The sequence below is a fragment of the Pelophylax lessonae genome (assembly GCF_965119305.1).
Source record: "Pelophylax lessonae genome assembly, chromosome: 3".
Taxonomy (NCBI): domain Eukaryota; kingdom Metazoa; phylum Chordata; class Amphibia; order Anura; family Ranidae; genus Pelophylax; species Pelophylax lessonae.
In genome coordinates, this window is record NC_138770.1 from 462971387 (window position 1) to 462992463 (window position 21077).

The window sequence follows — 21077 nt, forward strand, 5'->3', positions numbered from 1 at the left end:
TATTTACTGCGGCAGTCAGCCCCTCCTGGTCAAATCGACGTAGTACTACATCGCTCGCCCAGAACCCTGCAGGGGGCGAGCGCGCCCCGCTCGTTCACGGGCATCCCCCGCGCGAGTGACCGGCGGCTCCGATGTCCGCCGGCCACTCGCAATCTCCAGCTGGAGAGGGAGAAAGGCAGGCGGCTGATGTAAACAAAGCCTCCTGTCATTCTCCCTGGTGTAACTGCAGAGATCATACGATCCTGCTATGTAGGATCGTATGTATCTGTGGTTACATCACAAGTCACGCCCCTTGACAGACTAAACCCCTTGATCATTAATAAAGTTAACCCCTTGCATGCCAGTGTCATTTTTACAGTAACCGTGCATATGTATAGCACTGATTACTGTAGTAATGTCACTGGTACCCCCAAAAGTGTCAAAAATGTTAGGGGTCCGATCTGTCCACCGCAATGTCGCAGTCCCGCAAAAAAAATCGCAGATCGCCGCCATTACTAGTTAAAAAACAAAAAAACAATAAAAATGACAAATCTTTTCCTTAGTTAGTAACTTTTGTGCAAACCAATCAAAATACGCTTATTGCTATTTTTTTTTACCAACAATATGTAGCAGAAAGTAAATTGGCCTAAAATGTTAAAACAGTTTGATTTTTACATTTTTTTGGGTAATTTCATATAAAACAATGTGAAAAATATTATTTTTTCAAAATTGACGCTCTTTTTTTGTTTATAGCTCTAAAAATAAAAATCGCACAGGTGATCAAATACCACAAAAAAGAAAGCTCTGTGGGAAAAAAAGGTCGTCTTTCAGCGTCGCACGACCGCGCAATTGTCTGTTAAAGTCACGCTGTGCCGAATCGCAAAATAGGTCCTGGTCTTTGAGCAGGAAAATCCTCCGGGGCTTAAGTGGTTAAAAAAAAAAAAAGAAGAAACCAGGAGTTTCTCTAGAGCAGAGATCCTCAAACTGAGGCCCTCCAGCTGTTGCGGAACTACTCATTCCATGAGGCATTGTAAAACTCTGACATTCACAGACATGACTAATCATGATGGGAATTGTAGTTCTGAACAACTGGAGGGCCATAGTTTGAAGACCCCTGGTCGCTGAGACTGTTCGTTACAAGTCTGGTTGACAGCAGATCCTAGAGGGAAGAACATGAGTTTCCAAAGTCTGCACAGAAGTTTGTGACCTTGATGGGGGTGGTCCTAGGGGAGGTGTTGGAGGTCTTGGATACCGTATTGTCTGCTGCTGGACGCATGCATTCAGGGTGACAATGCTGCCACTGCCTACAGGGTATAAAGAGACAGTGTTGTCACCCTTGGCAATGCTATCCTGGGGGCGAATTTTGTTTTTATGACAAACTGCTGCACAAAAATGGTGATAAATGGTAAAAGATTTACATTTACTGAGTAAGTGGTTCATATTGTCTAGTAGGTTTATTTCAGTAGGATTAAAAGGTTTTTAAGTACGGTTTACGGTAAGAAAACCTATAGTTTTCAAAAAGACCCATCAGAAAGAACCAAAAAAGCATTAAAATGACACATGCATTTGAACTGATTAATACAGATGCCATAACAAGTTTGAATTAATAAGCGTTGCCACACTTTGTTTTCAACTGTCACATTCAAAAGACTGACTGGGCTATGCAGGAAAAAGATGCAGCACACCAGACTTTTCCCCAATAGGCTGCAACACTGCATGTTAAGACCAAGGCCTTTGGAAAACCAGGTTTATTTGGCAATGCAAAATGTATAAGCCCTAAGGTGCCACTAAATCCCTTATGTTGGGGGAAAAAAATGTTAATTTTTTGCTTCTAATTTGTACCTAAATTTCATTTTGTTCATATGTAATGTGTGCCGTCCTGCTATATGGTACATTTAGAATAAATACTGAATTGTAGTGGAACATTTCTCTTTTCTCTTTTTGTCAGCTAGATAAAAGCATTCCATAGCATACTGTGTTAAAAATGAGTTTCACAGGGCAGGTCTATGAGGGTGCTGCTGTTACCATGCCTGACATACTTCAGGGGCCCTGGAGGGAAGCAGCTGAAAGCTTGTGCACAAAATGTGTGGGCCTCTAGATCCCTTGGGGCCAGGGGGCTTGGCTGGTGTTGATTGATAAGTGAACATTTCAATCCACTGGTTCCTCTTTTAAATAATACAAGTGCTTTCTGTAATCATGTCTGTTATGTTTGAGTAGTGGAGGAAATGCACATACAAATATGTTAGGAAATCAGACAGCATTTAAAAAGTAGGGAATAGGAATGAATCCCCTCCCATGCAGTTTCTTCACAATAATTCCATCTGAGTAGTCTAAAAAAATGACTTATTTGTCTCCAAGTATTATTTTAGTAGCTATACTATATAGCCTTTTCTGTCTATTAATCTGTATTTTATAGTGTACATACAGAATACAAGGGGAATATTGAAGAATTAAGAGGATAAAAGGCTTGAGTCAATCGCTTGGGCTTATCCTAAGCAATGCAAATCCGGCTTTAAGTGACCTTATTGATGTTTGCTTAAAGCAGCTTCCTCCTAGTACAAATGACTGAGCTTTGTTGTAGATACTGTACAGGTAGTATTGTGTCCCCCTGGACATTGCCTATGCATCCCATGTGCAACCTCTCTTTGCCTAAACAGCCAGAGCCTTCAGGAATGCCTGAAGCTAGGATAGATTGCCTGAACGTGCCTTGTTTGATCAGCTGTCAGTTGGTAAGAGGACAGGTCAAAGGGAAAAAAAAAGCCCCGCTTCAGCAGCTGACAAATTTGGAATTGTGCAGGAACCAAAATGGGGCAGCATAACAAAATATCTACATGTAATATGTCCCTCTTTCTGGTATTGTCTTGGCATATTTTTAAACCTGTAAGACAGTATTGGGTGCTTCTTATTAATAGCAATAATAATAGTGCTTAACAAATCTCCGCAAGGCATTCTGTATGAGATTGCACCATCTTGTGGTGAAAAGTACAATCAGACTTGCTGCTGATTTTTTTTTTTTTTTTTTTTTTCTTTTTTCTTTACAAAAGCCTTTCATAGAATTTTGTTCTTTGCTTAAGCTCAAGCATAGAGGGTGAAACTAAAGACTTTGTAAGATGAAAGAATACAAATAAAAAATACATGCTCTCACTGCACATTTTCACACTTAGTTGCTTCAGAGGTCTGCTTTGTGCCTGATAGCCAAGTGCATAGAGTCGTAGCATGTATTGAAACCCAGCAGTACTCTTATCAAAGTGCTTCTTCATGGCATCAGCCTAGCATAAAGGATCCTGTACTCTGCTGTGCTAGCACTTTTCTAAGCCTCATTCACATGGTCCTCCTGCTTTTGTTTTATTTAAACCCAGTATACATTGATCTGGGAAGTATACAAAGTATAGCATTTTCTAGATGCGCAGAGATGATACTTATACACACAAGCGAAGGCTGAAATTGCTGCCAGTGGTGCATCTTAACCACTTAGCCAGGACTATTTCTTTCTTGCACACATGTTTAAATGCACATATCATGCCTAAAGATTAGATATCCCCCACACAATATATACTTCCTAAAACCAAGACCATGGAGAATAATATAGTGGCCGTTGCAATTTTTATGTAATACAATCGCATGCACATTTATCTATTGTAAAAAAAAAAAAAAAAAATACACAATTTAATTTTAGCGCACAAAAGGACAATGTTTCCCAATTCTTTTGTATAGTGTATAAAAGAGGAGGTTGCAACAGGTAAATTATTGCCCTCACTCAGACATTGGTGGCAATAGATTGGGGTAGGGTTTGAACTCAGTATGAAAAAATCCCACATTTTTGAGTTGTCACTGGAACAAGAATAGAGTAGAACTATTCCAATGGGGACACTTGTTTGGGTTTTCCTCCTTTCAGAGAGGGATTTTTAACTTCTGTGGTGTCTACTGGAAAAGTTCAAGTAAATCAAATAGGACTCCAGTGACAAACAAACACTGTTTGAAACAAAAAAAATGCCTTTAGAGTCTTTTAAATACTTTAGAGAGATTATTTTTATTTTATTTATTTTTTTACTTTGACATGAAAGAGATGAAAAAGATCTTTGTGAAGAAGAAAATAGAAAAATCCATTGTTCTGTAAAAGTAAAACCTAAAACTTTTACGGGAGTGTTTTTTTGTTTTTTTTTTTATAGGAACTGTATCTTCTGTTTTTGGAGGATACCAGAGAACTTGAAGGAATATTATGAAAACATGCAACTCGCATGCACAACTTTTGTTGGCATATTGATGTAAATCACTAACTAAAGTGGCTCTTAAAACTCGGAGATAAACTGTCATATCTGGAAATATGGATCTTTTTTCTTTCTTTTTAAGTGCTCCAAATAGTCTTTTACTGTCAGGAATAACATAATATCAGAAGAGTGTAAAGGCATAAAAGCTGCTGTTTGACTTTTCTATCACCAAGTTACTCCCATATGATCCAGTTCTGTTTCTGCATCCTATAACTACTGTTAGTGTTTTGCACCAATCAGATATGCCAGCAAGGTGCAGCCACAGGGCAGAACATCTTCTCAGAGAAATCACAGTAATAAGAATTAAGCTGAAGTTTAGCTAAAAAAATAAAAAATCTCTAACTTTAGTGACCCAGCGTACCTTTCGGGCAGCTGTATCTTGTAGAAATCTACTGCGCAGTGATGCCAAGTCCTCTTCCTGTTACTGAACTTCCAGTGCTGCGAGCGTTGATAGCTCTGAGTCTTCTGTAAAGCTGCGGTGAACAAGCTCCCAATGGGGATCTGACCCCTCATCTTCCACTGAGAAAGATTTTCTTGTTTGTTTTCATTTTGCACTGCATGTACCCCTATCTGTGAATGGGGGGAGAGAATCATGTGATTATCTGATTCTCTCCCTACATTTACATATCGAGTTAAAGGGCAGTATAGTTAATGGAAGAACTTTTGTCAATGGAGAGGGGGATGAGAAGGTCCCTGTCAGCAGCTTAATCACTGCAGATTCTCTGACCATTCAGAAATATTACCTCCTGGAAGTTCAACAGCAGGAAAAGAACCTATTCCACTGCATAGAAGATTTCTACAGAATCCAATTGCCTGCACAGTATGACACATACGTCATTACAGTTACATCACTAAAGCGAACATTTTTTTTTGTTTTTTATTTTTGTATTTTTTCTTTTTGGCTAAACGTCCGCTTTATGATTCTTGCAAACAGATTATACCTTTAACTGTTTTCTCTACTTGTTAACCACTAATAGTGTTTGTGCTTTCTGCAATGTTTTTGGGCCCTTTCACACTGGTGGACTCTGCCAGCGGATCTGCCCACTCAGCAGGGGATCTTTCCACTGATCCCCCTGAGCAGGTCCATGTCGGCTCCGCTGGTGCAAAGCGGACACAGCCCGCTGTCCACTATGGAAACAGACAGGCGGTCCATTTCCATCTGTTTTTAGCAGGTCAGATGTCGGCAGGTGTCAACGGACACAATGTCCGTTGACATCCACTACTCCATAGAGGGAAATTGATGATCCAACCGGGTCCACCTGAAAAACTGACAGGTAGACTTGTTCAGTCCGTCAGTGTTAAAGGTGCCTCTAGGTTAACTACTGTAGGAGTTATCTAATGGACTGTTCCCTTTTAAACATAAGTAAAGCATACTTTCAGTTTTAAAAAGTTAATATATTCAGTTTATTATTTATTTCAGGTATTTGCACAGTACAGAATAAACACAACACTTTTTTTTTTGTTTTTGCCCCCATTCTTCATGAGCTGAACTCAACTCAAAGATCTAAGACTTTTTTCTGTGTACACAAAAGGCCTATTTCTCTCAAATGTTCACAAGTCTGTCTAAATCTGTGTTAGTGAGCACTTCTCTCCTTTGCCAAGATAATCCATCCACCTCACAGGTGTGGCATATCAAGATGCTGATTAGCTTGCATGATTATTGCACAGGGGGGCCTTAGGCTGGCCACAATAAAAGGCCACTCTAAAATATGCAGTTTTATCACACAGAACAATGTCACAGATATCGCAAGTTTTGAGAGAGTGTGCAGTTGGCATGCTGACTGCAGGAATGTCCACCAGAGTGGTTGCCGGTGAATTGAATGTTCGTTTGTCTACCATAAGTCGTCTCCAAAGGAGTTTCGGAGAATTTGGCAGTACATCCAACCAGCCTCACAACTGCAGACCACATATAATCACACCAGCCCAGAAACTCCACATCAAGCGTCTTCGCCTCCAAGATCGTCTGAGACCAGCCACCCGGACAGCTGCTGCAACAAACGGTTTGCATAACCAAAGAATTTCTGCACAAACTGTCTGAAACCATCTCTGGGAGGCTCACCTGCATGCTCATCATACTCATCGGGGTCTCGACCTGACTGCAGTTCGTTGTCTTAACTGACTTGAGTGGGCAAATGCTCACATTCAATGGCATCTAGCACTTTGGAGAGGTGTTCTTCATGGATGAATCCTGGTTTTCACTGTACAGGGCAGATGGCAGACAGCGGGTGAGCATAGTGGATCGACTGGCCCATGGTGGCAATGGGGTTATGGAATGGGCAGGCGTATGTTATGGACAATGAACATGTGCATTTTTTTTTTTATGGCATTTTGAATGCACAGATGAGATCCTGAGGCCCATTGTTGTGCCATTTATTCACGAACATCACCGCATGTTGCAGCATGATGATGCACGGCCCCATGTTACAAGGATCTGTACACAATTCCTGGAAGCTGAAAACAACCCAGTTCTTGCATGGCCAGCATACTCACCGGACATGTCACCCATTGAGCATGTTTGGGATGCTCTAGATCGGCGTATAAGACAGCGTGTTCCAGGTCCTGCCAATATCCACCAACTTCGCACAGCCATTGAAGAGGAGTGGACCAGCATTCCACAGGCCACAATCAACAACCTGATCAACTCTATGCAAAGGAGATTTGTTGCACTGCATGAGGCAAATGGTGGTCACACCAGATATTGGCTGGTTTTCGGACCCCCAATACAGTAAAACTGCACATTTTAGAGTGGTCTTTTATTGTGGCCAGCCTAAGGCACACCTGTGCATTAATCATGCTGTCTAATCAGCATCTTTATATGCCTCACCAGTGGAGGATTTAGACAGATTTGTGAAGAATATTTGAGGGAAATGGGCCTTTTGCGTACATCGAAAGTCTTAGATCTTTGAGTACAGCTAATGAAAAATGGGGGCAAAAACTAGTGTTGCGTTTTTAAAAAATGTTTCAGTGTATCTAGCACCAGCAATTCACACAGTGCTTTACATACTGTGTCTGTCCTCAAGGAGCTTACAATCTAAGATACCTAGAGCCTACTTGAAAAGAATACATTTACCTACTTTTTTGTCTTTGAAATATTGCTGTCGTCCTGTGGTCAGAAATTTTAAAGCCAGTGCCAAGACTATGCACAGTAGTGTATATACATATTCTAGACAAGCACTTTAACCACTTGACCTCCAGAAGATTTTACTCCTTTCATGACCAGGCCATTTTTTTGCTATTCAGTGTTGTGCTTTGCATAGTGATCACATGATACCCGGCTGCTTATCAGCTGGCGATGTAAACGTATGTGATCCAGTCTACCAATGCCGCCTACCTGCAGTAAATGTACTGTGGGCAGATGGAAACTGGGTAAAACAAGCCCTTATCCACCTATCTGTTGGTATTGTGAAGAAAAATTACAGCTTCTTTTCTGTTTAATTTTTATGAAGAGCCTAATTTTGCCAACCTGTCTGTCTTCTAATGTGAACTGACACAGGGGAAGGGATTTATTAATTTTGTCACACAGGAAGGCGGTGCTAAACACAGGCAGCTAGACAGATTGTACAACAGATTTTTATTACAAGGTTACTGATTAATTGAATCATGAACTCCTTACTCGGGTTCTCTAAAGTAGCACTGAAACAGAGACCTGATCCTGACCACCTAAAGGGGTTGTTAAGGCACAATCACTGCCAGACCCTCTGCTGGGATAACATGTAGTATATAGTGTGTGTCATTTCTTAAAACTCATCTTCTAAATACTTGATTTCCTCTCGCTTATCAGCGGTCATGAGACCACCTATCACTCTCTTCCTCTGATGTCTCTTCTACAGAGGTAGTGGCCGAGATCTTCCTCTGTCTGCCAGGCATTCACAATAAGCTATTTAGAAGATGAATTTTAATAAACGACATACACTATCTACTACATGTTACCCTAGCAGAGGGGCTGGCAGTGATTGTGAGCAGCAATGTTTGCACTGCTCAGCAGTTCTAGGAGGGGATTGGCAGCTCACACACATACAGCTGACAGACAGGGAGGGGAGGTGGGAGAGCAGGCAGGAGGGCTGCGGATGATGGAGGCACGTAAACTGCTGCTGACACCGTGGTCCGTTTACAGGGGGGAGGGCAGAACCAGGCAGGATCAGCCAGGTTTTTTTTTTTTTGGGGGGGGGGGTAACAAACGCTTTTAATTATGCCTCTGTTTAGAATGCAAATCTGGCTCCTCTTCAGTGATCTGTTGCAGCTTTTTGCAAATCTGTTTGTATCCGAGGATTACAGGTACAGGGGTTACAGAAATACTGTCCCAGAGACTTTGCTGAACAAAAAGGCAGCTTGATTTGCATGTTTGGTCGCTAATTTTCTTAAAGTGTCTTCATAAGCGTTTCCAAGTTGTTAGAAACCAACTGAAAGCTAGTCTTTGTGGTGATATTTGAGGATTATTTCACAGTGTATGCAGCTAGAGAGGTTGGTGATTGCTTGCCTTACAGCTATTTTACAGTCTAAAGATTATGCAAATGCTATTTATGTTCATAGTCTGTGGATAGGTGCATTTTAAACCTTTGGTATGGTGTCCTGTTGAAATGCTTAGTTTTCAGATGTATGAAAATAGTGTTTCCTAAGGGAAAATTTTACTCTTAATCTGGTTTTTCTGTAAATTAAAACCCGTTTTCATTACTCTTAATCAAGTGTTAGGACTACTGCAATGATAAAACTACAAGTGAATGACTGGTCTAGTCGCTGTATTAACGTAAATGATTTATTGCACTAGTTCAGCAATCTGCACAACATTTAGCAGAAGAATAGTGAACTCCAAATAAGCCATCTGCTTACCATTTCTTATTCCCTAAAGGAAAATGCCAGCACTTTTTATAAATGATAAACTCTCATATTCTTGTAGTTGCTAAAGGAATGAATATTAGTTTCCCAAATCCTTAAAGGTTTGTAATATTTAACTTAACATGCACAGCTCGGTGTGCGTTCTCCACACACTCTGGCTGTGCAGAATGATGGACCCCCATGCACATTCTGGGAATGACCTCATTCCACCACCAGCCAGTCAAGAGGCTGAAAACCCAGCACCCAGAAATAGCCAAGGATAAGATGACCGTAGCCAGCTAGTATTACCCGGAGTTTAGTTCAACTGTAATGCCAGTGGGGTGGCATGGCATCCAAGCAACTAGCATTTTAAAAAGGTCAGTAGTAGTAGCAGCTGTATTTCTCTGAGGACCAGTTTGTCACATCAGTCCCTGCATACATACTGCATACCCACAGACATTAGGATAGATTTATGTAAAAGATAGTTAACCTACAAAATGTTTGTGTTGTGGTTGGATGTCTATGCAATGCAGATAAAACCAATACAAAAGCAGGGAAAACTTAGTGATTCTACATATTTACACGATAAACATGGTCTCCTTGGTGGAAGTCAAACCATAGCTTCAACCACTTGACCTCCGTAAGATTTACCCCATTTCCTGACCGGCCATTTTTTGCGATACGGCACTGCGTTTAACTGACAATTGCGCAGCCGTGTAACGCTGTACCAAAATAAAATTTATTTTCCCCACAAACAGAGCTTTCTTTTGGTGGTATTTGAGAACCTCTGCAGTTTTTTTATTTTTTGCACTATAAACAAAAAACCGACAATTTTGAATTAAAAAAAAAAATCTGTATTTTTACTTTGTTATAAAACCTGTCCAATAAAAATTGAAAAAAAATCTAATTTCTTCATCAATTTATGCTAATATGTATTCTGCTACATTTTTGGTAGAAAAAAAGAAATCCCAATAAGCGTATATTGATTGGTTTATGCAAAAGTTATAGCGTCTACAAACTATGGGAGATGTATAATTTTTTTTTTCTACTATTAATGGTGGTGATCAGTGACTTATAGCAGGACTGCGATATTTTGGCTGAAAAATTGGACACGGACTCTTGACACTTTTTTGTGAATCAGTGTCACTATTACATTTATCAGTGCTAAAAAATATGCATGCCCTGTCACTGTACTAATGACACTGGCTGGGAAGGGGTTAACATCAGGGGCAATTGAAGGTTTATCTGTGTGCCCAGCCTGTTTTTGTACAGCGTGGGAGGTGCTTTTACTAGGGGAAGACATGGGTCCTTGTCCCTGTTTTCCAGGAACACAGGATCTATGCCTTACCTACTGACAAAACCAAATTCTTAACATAGGCAGACTGCTGTTCTGCCGCTGTACCAAATGATCAGTAGGTGCTGGCAGACATCAAGTCTGTGGTACCCACATATCCACTCCCGCGGTGTATAATTGAAGCAGGAGGCCGGCGGTGTGCATGCACCCCCCTACCCGAAAGTGTCAGGTCACGCACAAGGTTCATGACCTGGTGCAGAAGTGCCACCTAGCTGCCGCATATGCAAGTTCTACAGCTGGCAAGTGGTTTAAAAACATGTTCAAAAATCGTATTTATTTATTTTTTGCTTTAAAAAATTTACTCAATCAACATTAAGTATTTTTAATCCTTATTCTACACATCCTACATATCTTCAGTTGCTTCCTGGTTTCTGGCCTAGGCCAAATGTCATGCATCCCAGGTGTTTTCATGGCCTTTTTTTCCCCTTTCATCTGAAGGAAGGGAAGAGGGGCTTTCCCAACTAAGCATGCCTGCCTAAGGATTGATAGGTTAAGGACAGATGGATTCCAGGAATTAATGTTACATGAATCTGCTCTTACTCAAGATGGTTGGCTAGAAATGCTAGGGGGTGTTTTTCAAAGTAATTTCTCAACAAAATAAAGAATGGACACACTGATTGGAAAATATTAAAAATGAATAAAATAGCTTTTTCAGTTTCTGGTACTCAATCCACAAAGGAAACTTTTATACTTCATGTATTATTCTTTAGGTACTAACTTGATTTACTGACTTTTTTCTCTATTTGCAGGCAGAAGGCGAAGACAGTTTAAAAAAGATGCAGTTGATGGAACTGGCCATCCTAAATGGCACCTACAGGGACGCTAACTTAAAATCACGTAAGCAGAATCTCTTTTTTTTTTCTCCGCTGTCTGTTTTCTATTGGTAGATGTTTCTATACCTTGTGGTGTTTTCTATAGGGTGCCCTAGAATTCATGGGAATAAAAATTCATAATGTAAACATGCAGAAAAATATGGATTTTTTACTACAGCTTACCTGTAAAATCCTTTTCTTGGAGTACATCACAGGACACAGAGCCATATTCATTACCATTTGGGTTATACACCACCTTCAGGTGAGTGGACACTGGCAACCAATCACACAGGAAGTCCCCCTATATAACCCCCCTCTACACAGGAAGTACCTCAGTTTTGTAGCAAGCAATAAAAAGACCCCTTGCAAGAGGGTAGGGACCTCTGTGTCCTGTGATGTACTCCAAGAAAGAGATTTTACAGGTAAGCTGTAGTAAAAAAAATCCATATTTCTCTTTTGTACATCACGGGACACAGAGCCATATTCATTACCATATGGGACGTTCCACAGCAATGCATCTGAGGGGAGGGGGACACCATAAATACCACCATCAGACCAAAAAAGATATACACAGCTGCCTGCAGAAAACTGTGGCCAAATGCAGACTCCTCCTGGATCCTAACATCCACTCGATAGAAACGAGTGAACATATACACTGACGACCAGGTCGCGGCTTTGCAAATCTGAGCCATAGAAGCTTGATGGTGAACTGCCCAAGAGGCACCTACTCTTCTGGTAGTGTGCCTTTACAGGAAAAGGTAAAACCTTCCCTTTCAAACCATACGCCTGGATAATAACCTGGCGAATTCAATGAGAAATCGTAGACTTAGATGCTGCCTGCCCTCTCCTGGGTCCTTCTGGCAGCACGTACAAAAGATCAGTCTTACCAACTTGAGCCGACCTTTCCAAATAAATCTTAAGTGCCTGTATTACATCAAGAGAATGTAACTTTTCCTACTCTGTTTGAGGATCTGGAAAAAAGCAAGTCGGTATATAATGTCCTAAATCAAAAGAAAAGTGGACACCACCTTGGGCAAAAAACCTGGGTGTGGACATAAAATTACCCTATCTTGATGTAAAATCAAGACTGGTTCTTTACAAGAAAAAGCTGCTAGTTCTGATACTTTTCTGGCTGAAGTTATCGCAATCAAAAAGTCCAGTTTTCTGGTCAGAAGAACCAGGGGATATGCCCCATTGGCTCAAAAGGCTGTTTCTGTAAAACTGCCAGCACCAAATTTACATCCCAAGGACACAATGCTGGTTTCACTACAGAAAGCAAACGTAACATCCCTTGGACGAAGGTTTGAACCAAGGAATGCGAAGCGATCGGTTTCTGGGAAAAAATCGACAAGGCTGAAATTTGACCCTTAATAGTGCTCTAGGCTAATTTCATATCTACCCCTACTTGCAAGAACGCTAGAATTCTCCCGATAATGTACTTGCAGGGATGCCATTTCCTGGCTTCACACCAGGTAATGTAAGATTTCCAGACTCTGTAATAAATGCTTCTAGAGACTGGTTTTCTAGCATTTATCATGGAAGAAACTGCAGGGCCAGATATACCCTGCTCTTTCAAAATTAGGCTTCAGTAGCCAAGCCGTCAAATTTAGAGACTGTAAAGCAGGTCGAATATCGGACCTTGAGAGAGTAGGTCCGGACACAGTGGAAGAACCCAAGGCCTTGCCACTTCCAATTTTTGAATTTGTGCATACCAAACCCTCCTCAGCCATGCTGGAGCTACCAGGATTACTGGTTCCCCCTCTAGCTGGATTCTGCGTAACAGACGCAGTAGTAGCTGAACCGGAGGAAAGGCATAGATCAGGGAAAACTCCTTCCAAGGAAGTTACCAAAGCATCCACTCCAACTGCGAGTGGATCCATGTGCCTTAACACAAATCTCCAACTTGTTGTTGAACCTGGATGCCAACAGACCTACATCTGGGACCCCCTAGCGTTGGCAGATCGATGCAAAGATTTTGGGGTGTAAGGACCATTCCCCCCGAAACATCTGTTGACTACTCAGTCTGCCTGCCAGTTTTCTATTCCTGGAATGAAAACTGCTGAAAGGCATGGAACAAACTTCTCTGCCCAGGATTGGATGATATCCACCTCTTTCTGGGCCGACTGATATTTGGTGCCTCCTTGATGATTGATGTAAGCCACAGCTGTGGCATTTTTGGATTGTACCCTGACAGGGTGAGCCCAAAGTCTGGGCATCCAGTACTCTAAAGTCCAACAGACTGCTTGGATTTCCAAAATATTGATGGGGAGACTTTTCTCTACCCAAGGCCACCCTTGAACAGTGACTTCCTCCAGAACTGCTCCCCAACCCAGAGAGACTGACATCTGTAGTCACTACTTCCAGACTACTAAAAAAGGATTTTCCTTTTTCTAAATTTCTGGTTAACAACCACCAACCTAGACTCTGACATACTCTTGGTACCAGAAACATGCACCAGTCTAGGGACTGGACCTTTCTGGTCCATGCTGACAGAGTGTTGTTCTGTAAGAGTCTGGCATGGAATTGAGCATAGGGAATTGCTCTGAATGTGGACACCATCTTCCCTAATACCTTTCATGCAAAGACGTACGGAAGGATACTTTTGCCTTCTTACAGATCGAACCAGATTCTTCAGGTTTGATGGCAAGAATCTTTGCCTGTACTGTGTCCACAAGGATACCCAGACATTCCAGACGCTGGACCGGCTGTAATGCTGACTTTTTTCCAGGTTCAGCACCCAACCCAATTGTTTTAAGAACTGTACTGTGTGGAAAACATTTCGGCTTAGGGCCGAAGCCGATCGATCTGTTAGTAATAGATCGTCTAGATATCCTATCACTGATATCCCTTGAGACCTTAGAGCGGCAAATACTGGAGCTAGGATCTTTTTGAACACTCTTGGAGCTGTGGCCAACTCGAAGGGCAGGGCCACAAACTGAAAATGATGGTTTTCTACTGCAAAGCATAAAAACCTTTCATGAGCTTCAAATATAGGCACGTGAAGATATGCATCCTTGATGTCTGGATGCTAGAAATTTTTCTCCCTGTAGGGAGGCCATGGCTGAACCAATTGACTCCATACGGAAAGTATAAATGTTCAAAAACTGGTTCAGAGTTTTGAGATCCAGATTTGGTCTCAACATCTCTGTTCGACTTGGGGACTAAAAAAAGGTTTGAGTAAAAAAAAAAAAAAAACCCTGAATCTTTCGTCTTCTGGAACTTCTGTAATCACTCTTTGGGACCTTAAGTGGCTCAGAGCCAGAAAGAGATATTTTTAGAGGATCTGCAGTTATGTTTGACTTTACAAACCGAGGGTGTGGGAACACCCTTGAAAATCCAGTTTGTATCCCTGTGAGATGGTGGGAATAACCCAGTTGTCCTAAATTTATTTCTACCCAGACCTTTGAGAACCGTAGCAGCCTTCCCCCCCCCACCAGACTGAGTGGGGGTCACCAGTTCACAAGGTAGGCTTGGAGGTAGACTTGGTAGATCTCTGGGCCCAGGGGGCCTTGGGATACTGAAAGTATTCACTTTTGTAGTAGCAGCTGGAGTTACGGGAGAATTCTATCCATGGATTGGTTAGCTATTCAAATAATTTAGTAGAATATATAACTGTGCCTTGGCTTCTTCTTAACTCTTAGATTAGGTTTACACTTGCAGTTTGGGGCAAGGAGGGCTGATTAAACATGATCAAGCCCAGCAGCTCATGTGAACAAGCCCTTAGAATCAATGGGAGCTACTGACAGTCTCACAACCCCAATGTTTCCAGAGGGGAAAAAATTGCAGTTTCTAAGTAAAGGAGAAAATGTTAATGTTAATGCATTGTACAAGGCTGTTGATTTTACATGTTCCAGGCTTTAGGGTTAGGAAATGCAGAGCACAGGGTGAACCCCAGCAATTCTGCTGATATACATTTATAGTCTATTGAGTAGATGTGAGAAAGTGATAGAAGCTATGGAACTACAGTTCTGAATAGCGGTACTACCTTTCTATGACACTGATGTGACCTATAGGTGTGGGATTCAGGAGAGTGGCTGCACAGAAAACATTTTAACTTTGTATTTGACTGGGGTTTCACCTTCTAGTAACTGCAATATTTTTTTTTCTTTAGGCATCAGCTTTTTAATTTCCCGTTTGTATTCAGTTTGCTGAACATGCTTAACTGTTCTTGCATATGTATTTAAGAAATACTCATGTAAAACACAACCAGCCTTATTCAGTTAAAAGTGCCAAGTATAAAATGCAGCTACCCATAGCATCCAGTATTCGCTAACTGCACTTTGCATTTGGTCTTTTGCATCTTACACTGTTTCATCGAATACTTTCTGTAAATGTTTGGCTTCTTCCTCGTGTTTTTGTTTGACATTCAGTGCTTACTTCCATCTCTATTCTCCTTTTTGTTACAGTTTAGCATGCTTTTTTTACTTCTTAGGTAATCAGAATCTCCCTGATACTAGTGCTTGATCTTTTTGCATGCATGCTACTGTGTAGATTGATTAAAAAAATGAAAAGCATACATTTGTATACTCTGAATTACTACAGCTTTGAAATGTCTCCTGAAATGCAATGTATCCAAACTTATACCGTTAAAAATAGCAGATGATCCTCAGGAATCTGGTCAATTTATGCTAACTTCTCCCTTGTGGTAGAAATTTTAAAATCTATAGACATTACTCCTACCAAATGAGCAAAGTGTTACATTCTTTTGCATTAAGTATTGGTGCATTACCAAATTAAGGCCAATTTAAAGTGGTTGATAAGCCACTACTGTAAAATAATCTAATCCCCTCTGTAATATAACACTAAGTGCTCCTGTGCCTGTCTTATGGAAAAAATATGCAGATCTGTACCTATATCACAGTAGCTCCCAGCGATCAGCTGATCCCTCGGCTCTCTTCTCTGCCCAACTGACAGCCCCATTGGGCGGGCCCGAGGACTCTAGCTGACGTCAGCCGGGGAAGAGAGGAGAGAGCGTGCCGAGCGGTCACGTGATCTCTGGGAGCCACTGTGATATAGGTACAGATAGCATATTTTTTCTAGAAGACAGATACATGAGCACTTAGTGTTATAATACAGGGGGGATATAATTATTTTATACTAGGAGAGCAGCAGGAGTGGAGGGGCAGGCGCTGACACAGCAGACAGCGAGGGGGGAGGAGGACACAGAAGGCAAGGAGAGGAGGGGGGAGGACGACACAGGAGAGCAGGGCTGCGGATGACGGAGGCACATACACTGACCATGGTGTCAGGGCTCAGCAGTCATGATACACCATGGTCAGTGTAAAGAGGGGAGGGTCGAAACTGGCAAGATCAGCCAGGTTTTTTTTAGGCGATATGGGGGGGGCCAAATGACACAGCACAAGTGCTGTGCTGTATAATATGCTTTAGGGGGACATGATCTGTGTGTTTTTTTTTTTTTTTTGTTTTTTTTTGGTGGGGGATAACCAATGCTTTAACCATTGCAGAAAGTTTTGTACATTTTCTACAGCAGTGTGTTGCTCTGCTAAAGCTATATTTTAAACATTGTCCTTGTAATGTTCTTTAAAGCGGAGTTCCAGCCATTTCACTCACCTGTCCAACGGTCCAGCAATGCGGCCGCCCGAAGCCTCGATCCTCTCCCTCAGCGCCGGCATCACTGCTGTGGGCACCCGGCTGTGACAGTTTGCGGCTTCACAGCCGGGTACCCACTGCGCATGCGCGAGTCGCGCTGCGCGTCTTGATTGGCCGGCAATCTTCTGGGACCTCTGACATGTCCCAGAAGATTGCAGGGAGGGAGGGGGAGAGGAGAACTTCCGCTCAGGGCGCCGCGGCGCTCCGAGCCGAAGTGGGAGCGGGTACCTGTCAAAACTAGGTACCCGCTCCCCCCCCCCCCCCAAAAAAAAAGACATGCCAAATGTGGCATGTCAGGGGGTTAGAATACCTAAAGCGGAAGTTCCACTTTTGAGTGGAACTCCGCTTTAAAGGGAACTTGAATTACACAGTTTGGAATGCAACCCTCTATAATAATTTATTTTCCAGTGTTGATCTTCTATTTTAACAGCATCACATAATACCTGTTCTTTTTCTTGTGACTGCTGAACTTCATTTCTCTTACCTTTTTTTGAATTCTTTATGGCAAAATCACTGGCTTTTCTAACAATATTTTACAGTGACTTCTGTTTGCAATGTTATCCAAGTACTGATTTTTAATCTGAGGAATTTTTGCAGTACCTTACTGTAAGGTATTTGCATTTAATTGAAGCATGTTTGCATTTAATCACGCTGGTGATCTGGGATAGCTTGTTCGCATTTGAATGGTGTGCTTTGGCACTTAGTGTGATCAGCGCATGAACTAATGATTCTCCTTTTTTCCCCCTTCCTTCCTGCTTATTTTCTATTCCTCCTCTTTTCCCTTTATGTATTTCTTACCCTACCTTTTTTGTACTGCTTCTTCTACACTTCCTTCTAATTTTTCTTTGCTTACTGTAGCAGCCCTTGCCTTTTCTCTTGCAGCGACAGCTCAGGCCCCACGGATTATAACTGGGCCTGCGCCTGTTCTGCCACCAGCTGCTCTGCGTACACCTACGCCAGCTGGCCCTACCTTAATGCCTTTGATCAGACAAATACAGACAGCCGCTGTCATGCCAAATGGAACCCCTCATCCTACTGCAACACTAGTCCAACAAGGTCCAGAAGCTGGCTTGATCTACACACCATATGAATATCCTTATACCTTGGCTCCAGCTACATCAATTCTCGAGTATCCTATTGAAACAAGTGGGGTATTAGGTAAGATCTTGTGACTGTATACTCTTTACTGTTAAAAATATTGCCTTTTTTATTTATTTTTTTTTACAGAAGGAATGCTTTCAAAATAGCAAATATTTTAAATGAAAAATCTATTTTGTTCAGTTAACTTAAATATTGATTTTTAGATACTTTTGAACTGAAAAAAGAGTGAGGATAGTTTTTAAAGACCCCTAAATTAAAAAAAATACTAAAATACAAATTGTTACATAAACTATAAATACAACTAAAATAATTTTGTCCCGTTAGCTTTATTTTTTTGCACATGGCTTTAAAATGTTCACATTGCAGCATCAATTCCAAGATAATGGTCAGGGTACTTAATGGCCTTATGTGTTCAGTCAACATCTTTCTGGCTGTCATTTGTTCTATAACCTCCAAGGCTATTGCTAACCGTAATCTTATTACATAGCAAGATTACAACATGTATAAAGTTAGGGATATGGTTTTACGTGGCTTTTTAAAAAGGAATTCCTGGTATGTAATTTCACCAAGTAAACAGTGCCTCTCACTAAATGCTATCCACAAGTGGTTAAGCTTTTATTCAGTCCCAGAAATAAAATCACACATTACTCAGTTTGCTTGCTGCCTGTGGATTTGGTACAGTGATGGGTCAAAAGGGTTCAGAGGAACTTTGAAATAAATCTTGTAATACAGCTTCTGAAATTATTTGTATGGCATTCCTTAAGGACTCCTGTACACCAGTCCACATGCTATACTGCACACACTTCATTCCACTCTATGGCGCATCACATTGCAGCAGGCTGTGGTGAGATGTGCTGCGTAAAAATGCAGCCATACTGCATTTTTAATATCTAGTGGTCCGCAATTCACCTGTGTGGTGTGTACAGGGTACATAGAAATCAGTTGTTTTCTATATGCCCTTGCTGACATGATGTGAAAAATCCCTCAATGTTAAAGCGTAGTGCCGATGTGCAGGCTATGACTTGTAGTTCTCAATGGAGTACAAGTATGCTGATCTTCCTGCAGCTCTGAAACGGACATCCTGTACAGAGGTACGACCACAGAGCTGTATGAAGAGTGTGCAGGAACCCAACAATCCATCCACAATATTTTTACGGTTGGCCAGTGCAACACAAGTGTAGTTCCCTGAATACAATACATCTTTGGGGTTTATATTAAAATAGTGCATTTATAAAAACTGGTCCTTAAACTAGTAGAGGGAAAGTGCAATAACTTAAAGTGGAGTTCCACCCATTTTAGTGACTTTAGATCTATGTAATCCAATTTATTAAAAATGGGTGGAACTCCACTTTAAAATGGGACGAAATTCTGCTTTTTGTGCCATTCTTATTTGATTTATTGTTCACACTTATTGAACTGATTTAGTTGCCATAAAATTACATTATTTTTTTTTAGGTAAAGTGAACATGTAGCCATTGTTAGCTAAATATTAGTTGGTTTTGTTATGTTATTATGTGTTAAAATATAGACACAGACATGTACAACTATTTGAACTATGATTATGCATTTTTGGTATTATTATTTTTCGTTTGAAAACAGATGTAATGGTTTAGGCAGAAAAAAAAAAATCATATTTAGAAGTAAAGCTGTTAACATGAATGCAGTTGTGAGACAGTAGAAATATGCATTGATGGCTTTTTTATCAAAACTGTTCAGTATTGTTTAAATGTAAAGCTTAAATGTTTTTATTTAAAATAAAGATGTTATACTTACCTGCTGTGTGCAATGGTATTGCACTGAGCTGCCCCAAACCACCTCTTCTCAGGTTCCCAGCCAGCACTCTCAGCTCCTCCTCTTCTCAGTGCGCCTCCATAGGAAACTGCTTCCTATGGATGTGCACCTGCGGGCTCACTCTGGAGCTGGGCTATGTGCCTCTGTAGACAGACACTGCCCATCTCTTCCCTGCTCCCTTGTTACAGAATTTGATTGACAGCAGCATGGGCCAATGGCTTCTGCTGCTCTCACTGAGTCCTGGGATGAGAGGAGGAGAAAGCAGTGTTGCTGCTCTCAGGCACAGCACTGGATTGAGATAGGACACCTGTATTCGGAGTGTAACATGTTACAGATGCACCAGCCCCCGCTCCCCCTAATGCCCCGTTCTGACCGTTAGCTGGGGATTTTCTCCCACCCCTGCTAGCTGTCAAGATTTGCAAAAAATTTGGGGCGGGCAGTTTAACTGCCTTGTCATATCAGAGGTATGGCCAGACAGATACACAGACAGTCTACAGGATTGTGGTATCACACCCCCAATCTGCTGATCATGGGTGTAAATGCTTTACAGGTTCATTACAAAAAATAAATGCATATTTTTTTTACCTGCAAAAAAAAGTGCATTTATTTTTTTATTTGTAAAGGTTAACTTCTACTTTAAGGTAAAATTGTCATGCCTGTAGAACCACTTTAAATTCTCTGAGTGGATACAAATATTGAAGCTACTATTGCTATCCTGTTTTTAACTGTGCAGACTAGCATCCTGAACTTGGCTTTATGCCTAATAATCAGTGAACTGTAGCAAGCATGGAGCCTGAAAAATCTTTACCCCTTTCCTGTACAGTGCATCCAGAAAGTATTCACAGTGCTTCACTTTTTACACATTTTGGTATGTTACAGCCTTATTCCAATATTGATTCAATTCATTATGTTCCTCAAAATTCGGCAAACAATACCCCACAATGACAACCTCAAAGCTTGTTTGAAATCTTTGTAATTTTAATAAAAATGGAAAAAAATCACATGTACATAAGTATTTACAGCCTTTGCTCAAAACTTTGTTGAAGCACCTTCAGCACCAGTTACAGCCTCAACTCTTTTTGAGTATGATGCTACAAACTTGGCACACCTATTTGTGGGCAGTTTCTCCCATTCTCCTTTACAGGACCTCTCCAGCGCCATCAGGTTTGATGGGGAGCGTCGGTCCACAGCCATTTTCAGATCTCTCCAGAGATGTTCAATTGGGTTCAAGTCTGGGCTCTAAAATTGGCCACTCAAGGACTTTCACAGAGTTGTCCTGTAGTCCCTTCTTTATCCTGGCTGTGTGCTTAGGGTCGTTGTCCTGCTTGAAGATTAACCTTCGCTCCAGTC

The 21077-nt window shown here is 41.3% G+C and overlaps 1 protein-coding gene across 11 annotated transcripts in view; it reads left to right on the top strand.

Annotated features, from left to right (window-relative positions):
- QKI (QKI, KH domain containing RNA binding) overlaps nt 1-21077 on the top strand; it is a 260193-nt gene that overhangs the window by 221029 nt on the left and 18087 nt on the right. For 7 of the 11 annotated variants that reach the window (XR_014225044.1, XM_082251334.1, XM_082251342.1 and 4 more), the window contains 2 exons: nt 11163-11250; nt 17694-17993. Coding sequence is in view for 10 of the 11 variants with exons in the window: in XM_082251334.1 (XP_082107460.1) it covers nt 11163-11250; nt 17694-17993 (388 nt within the window). In the remaining variant the exon portion in view is untranslated. The remainder of the gene's footprint in view (nt 1-11162; nt 11251-17693; nt 17994-21077) is intronic. The other 4 variants (XM_082251337.1, XM_082251340.1, XM_082251338.1 and 1 more) reach the window with 2 other exon arrangements.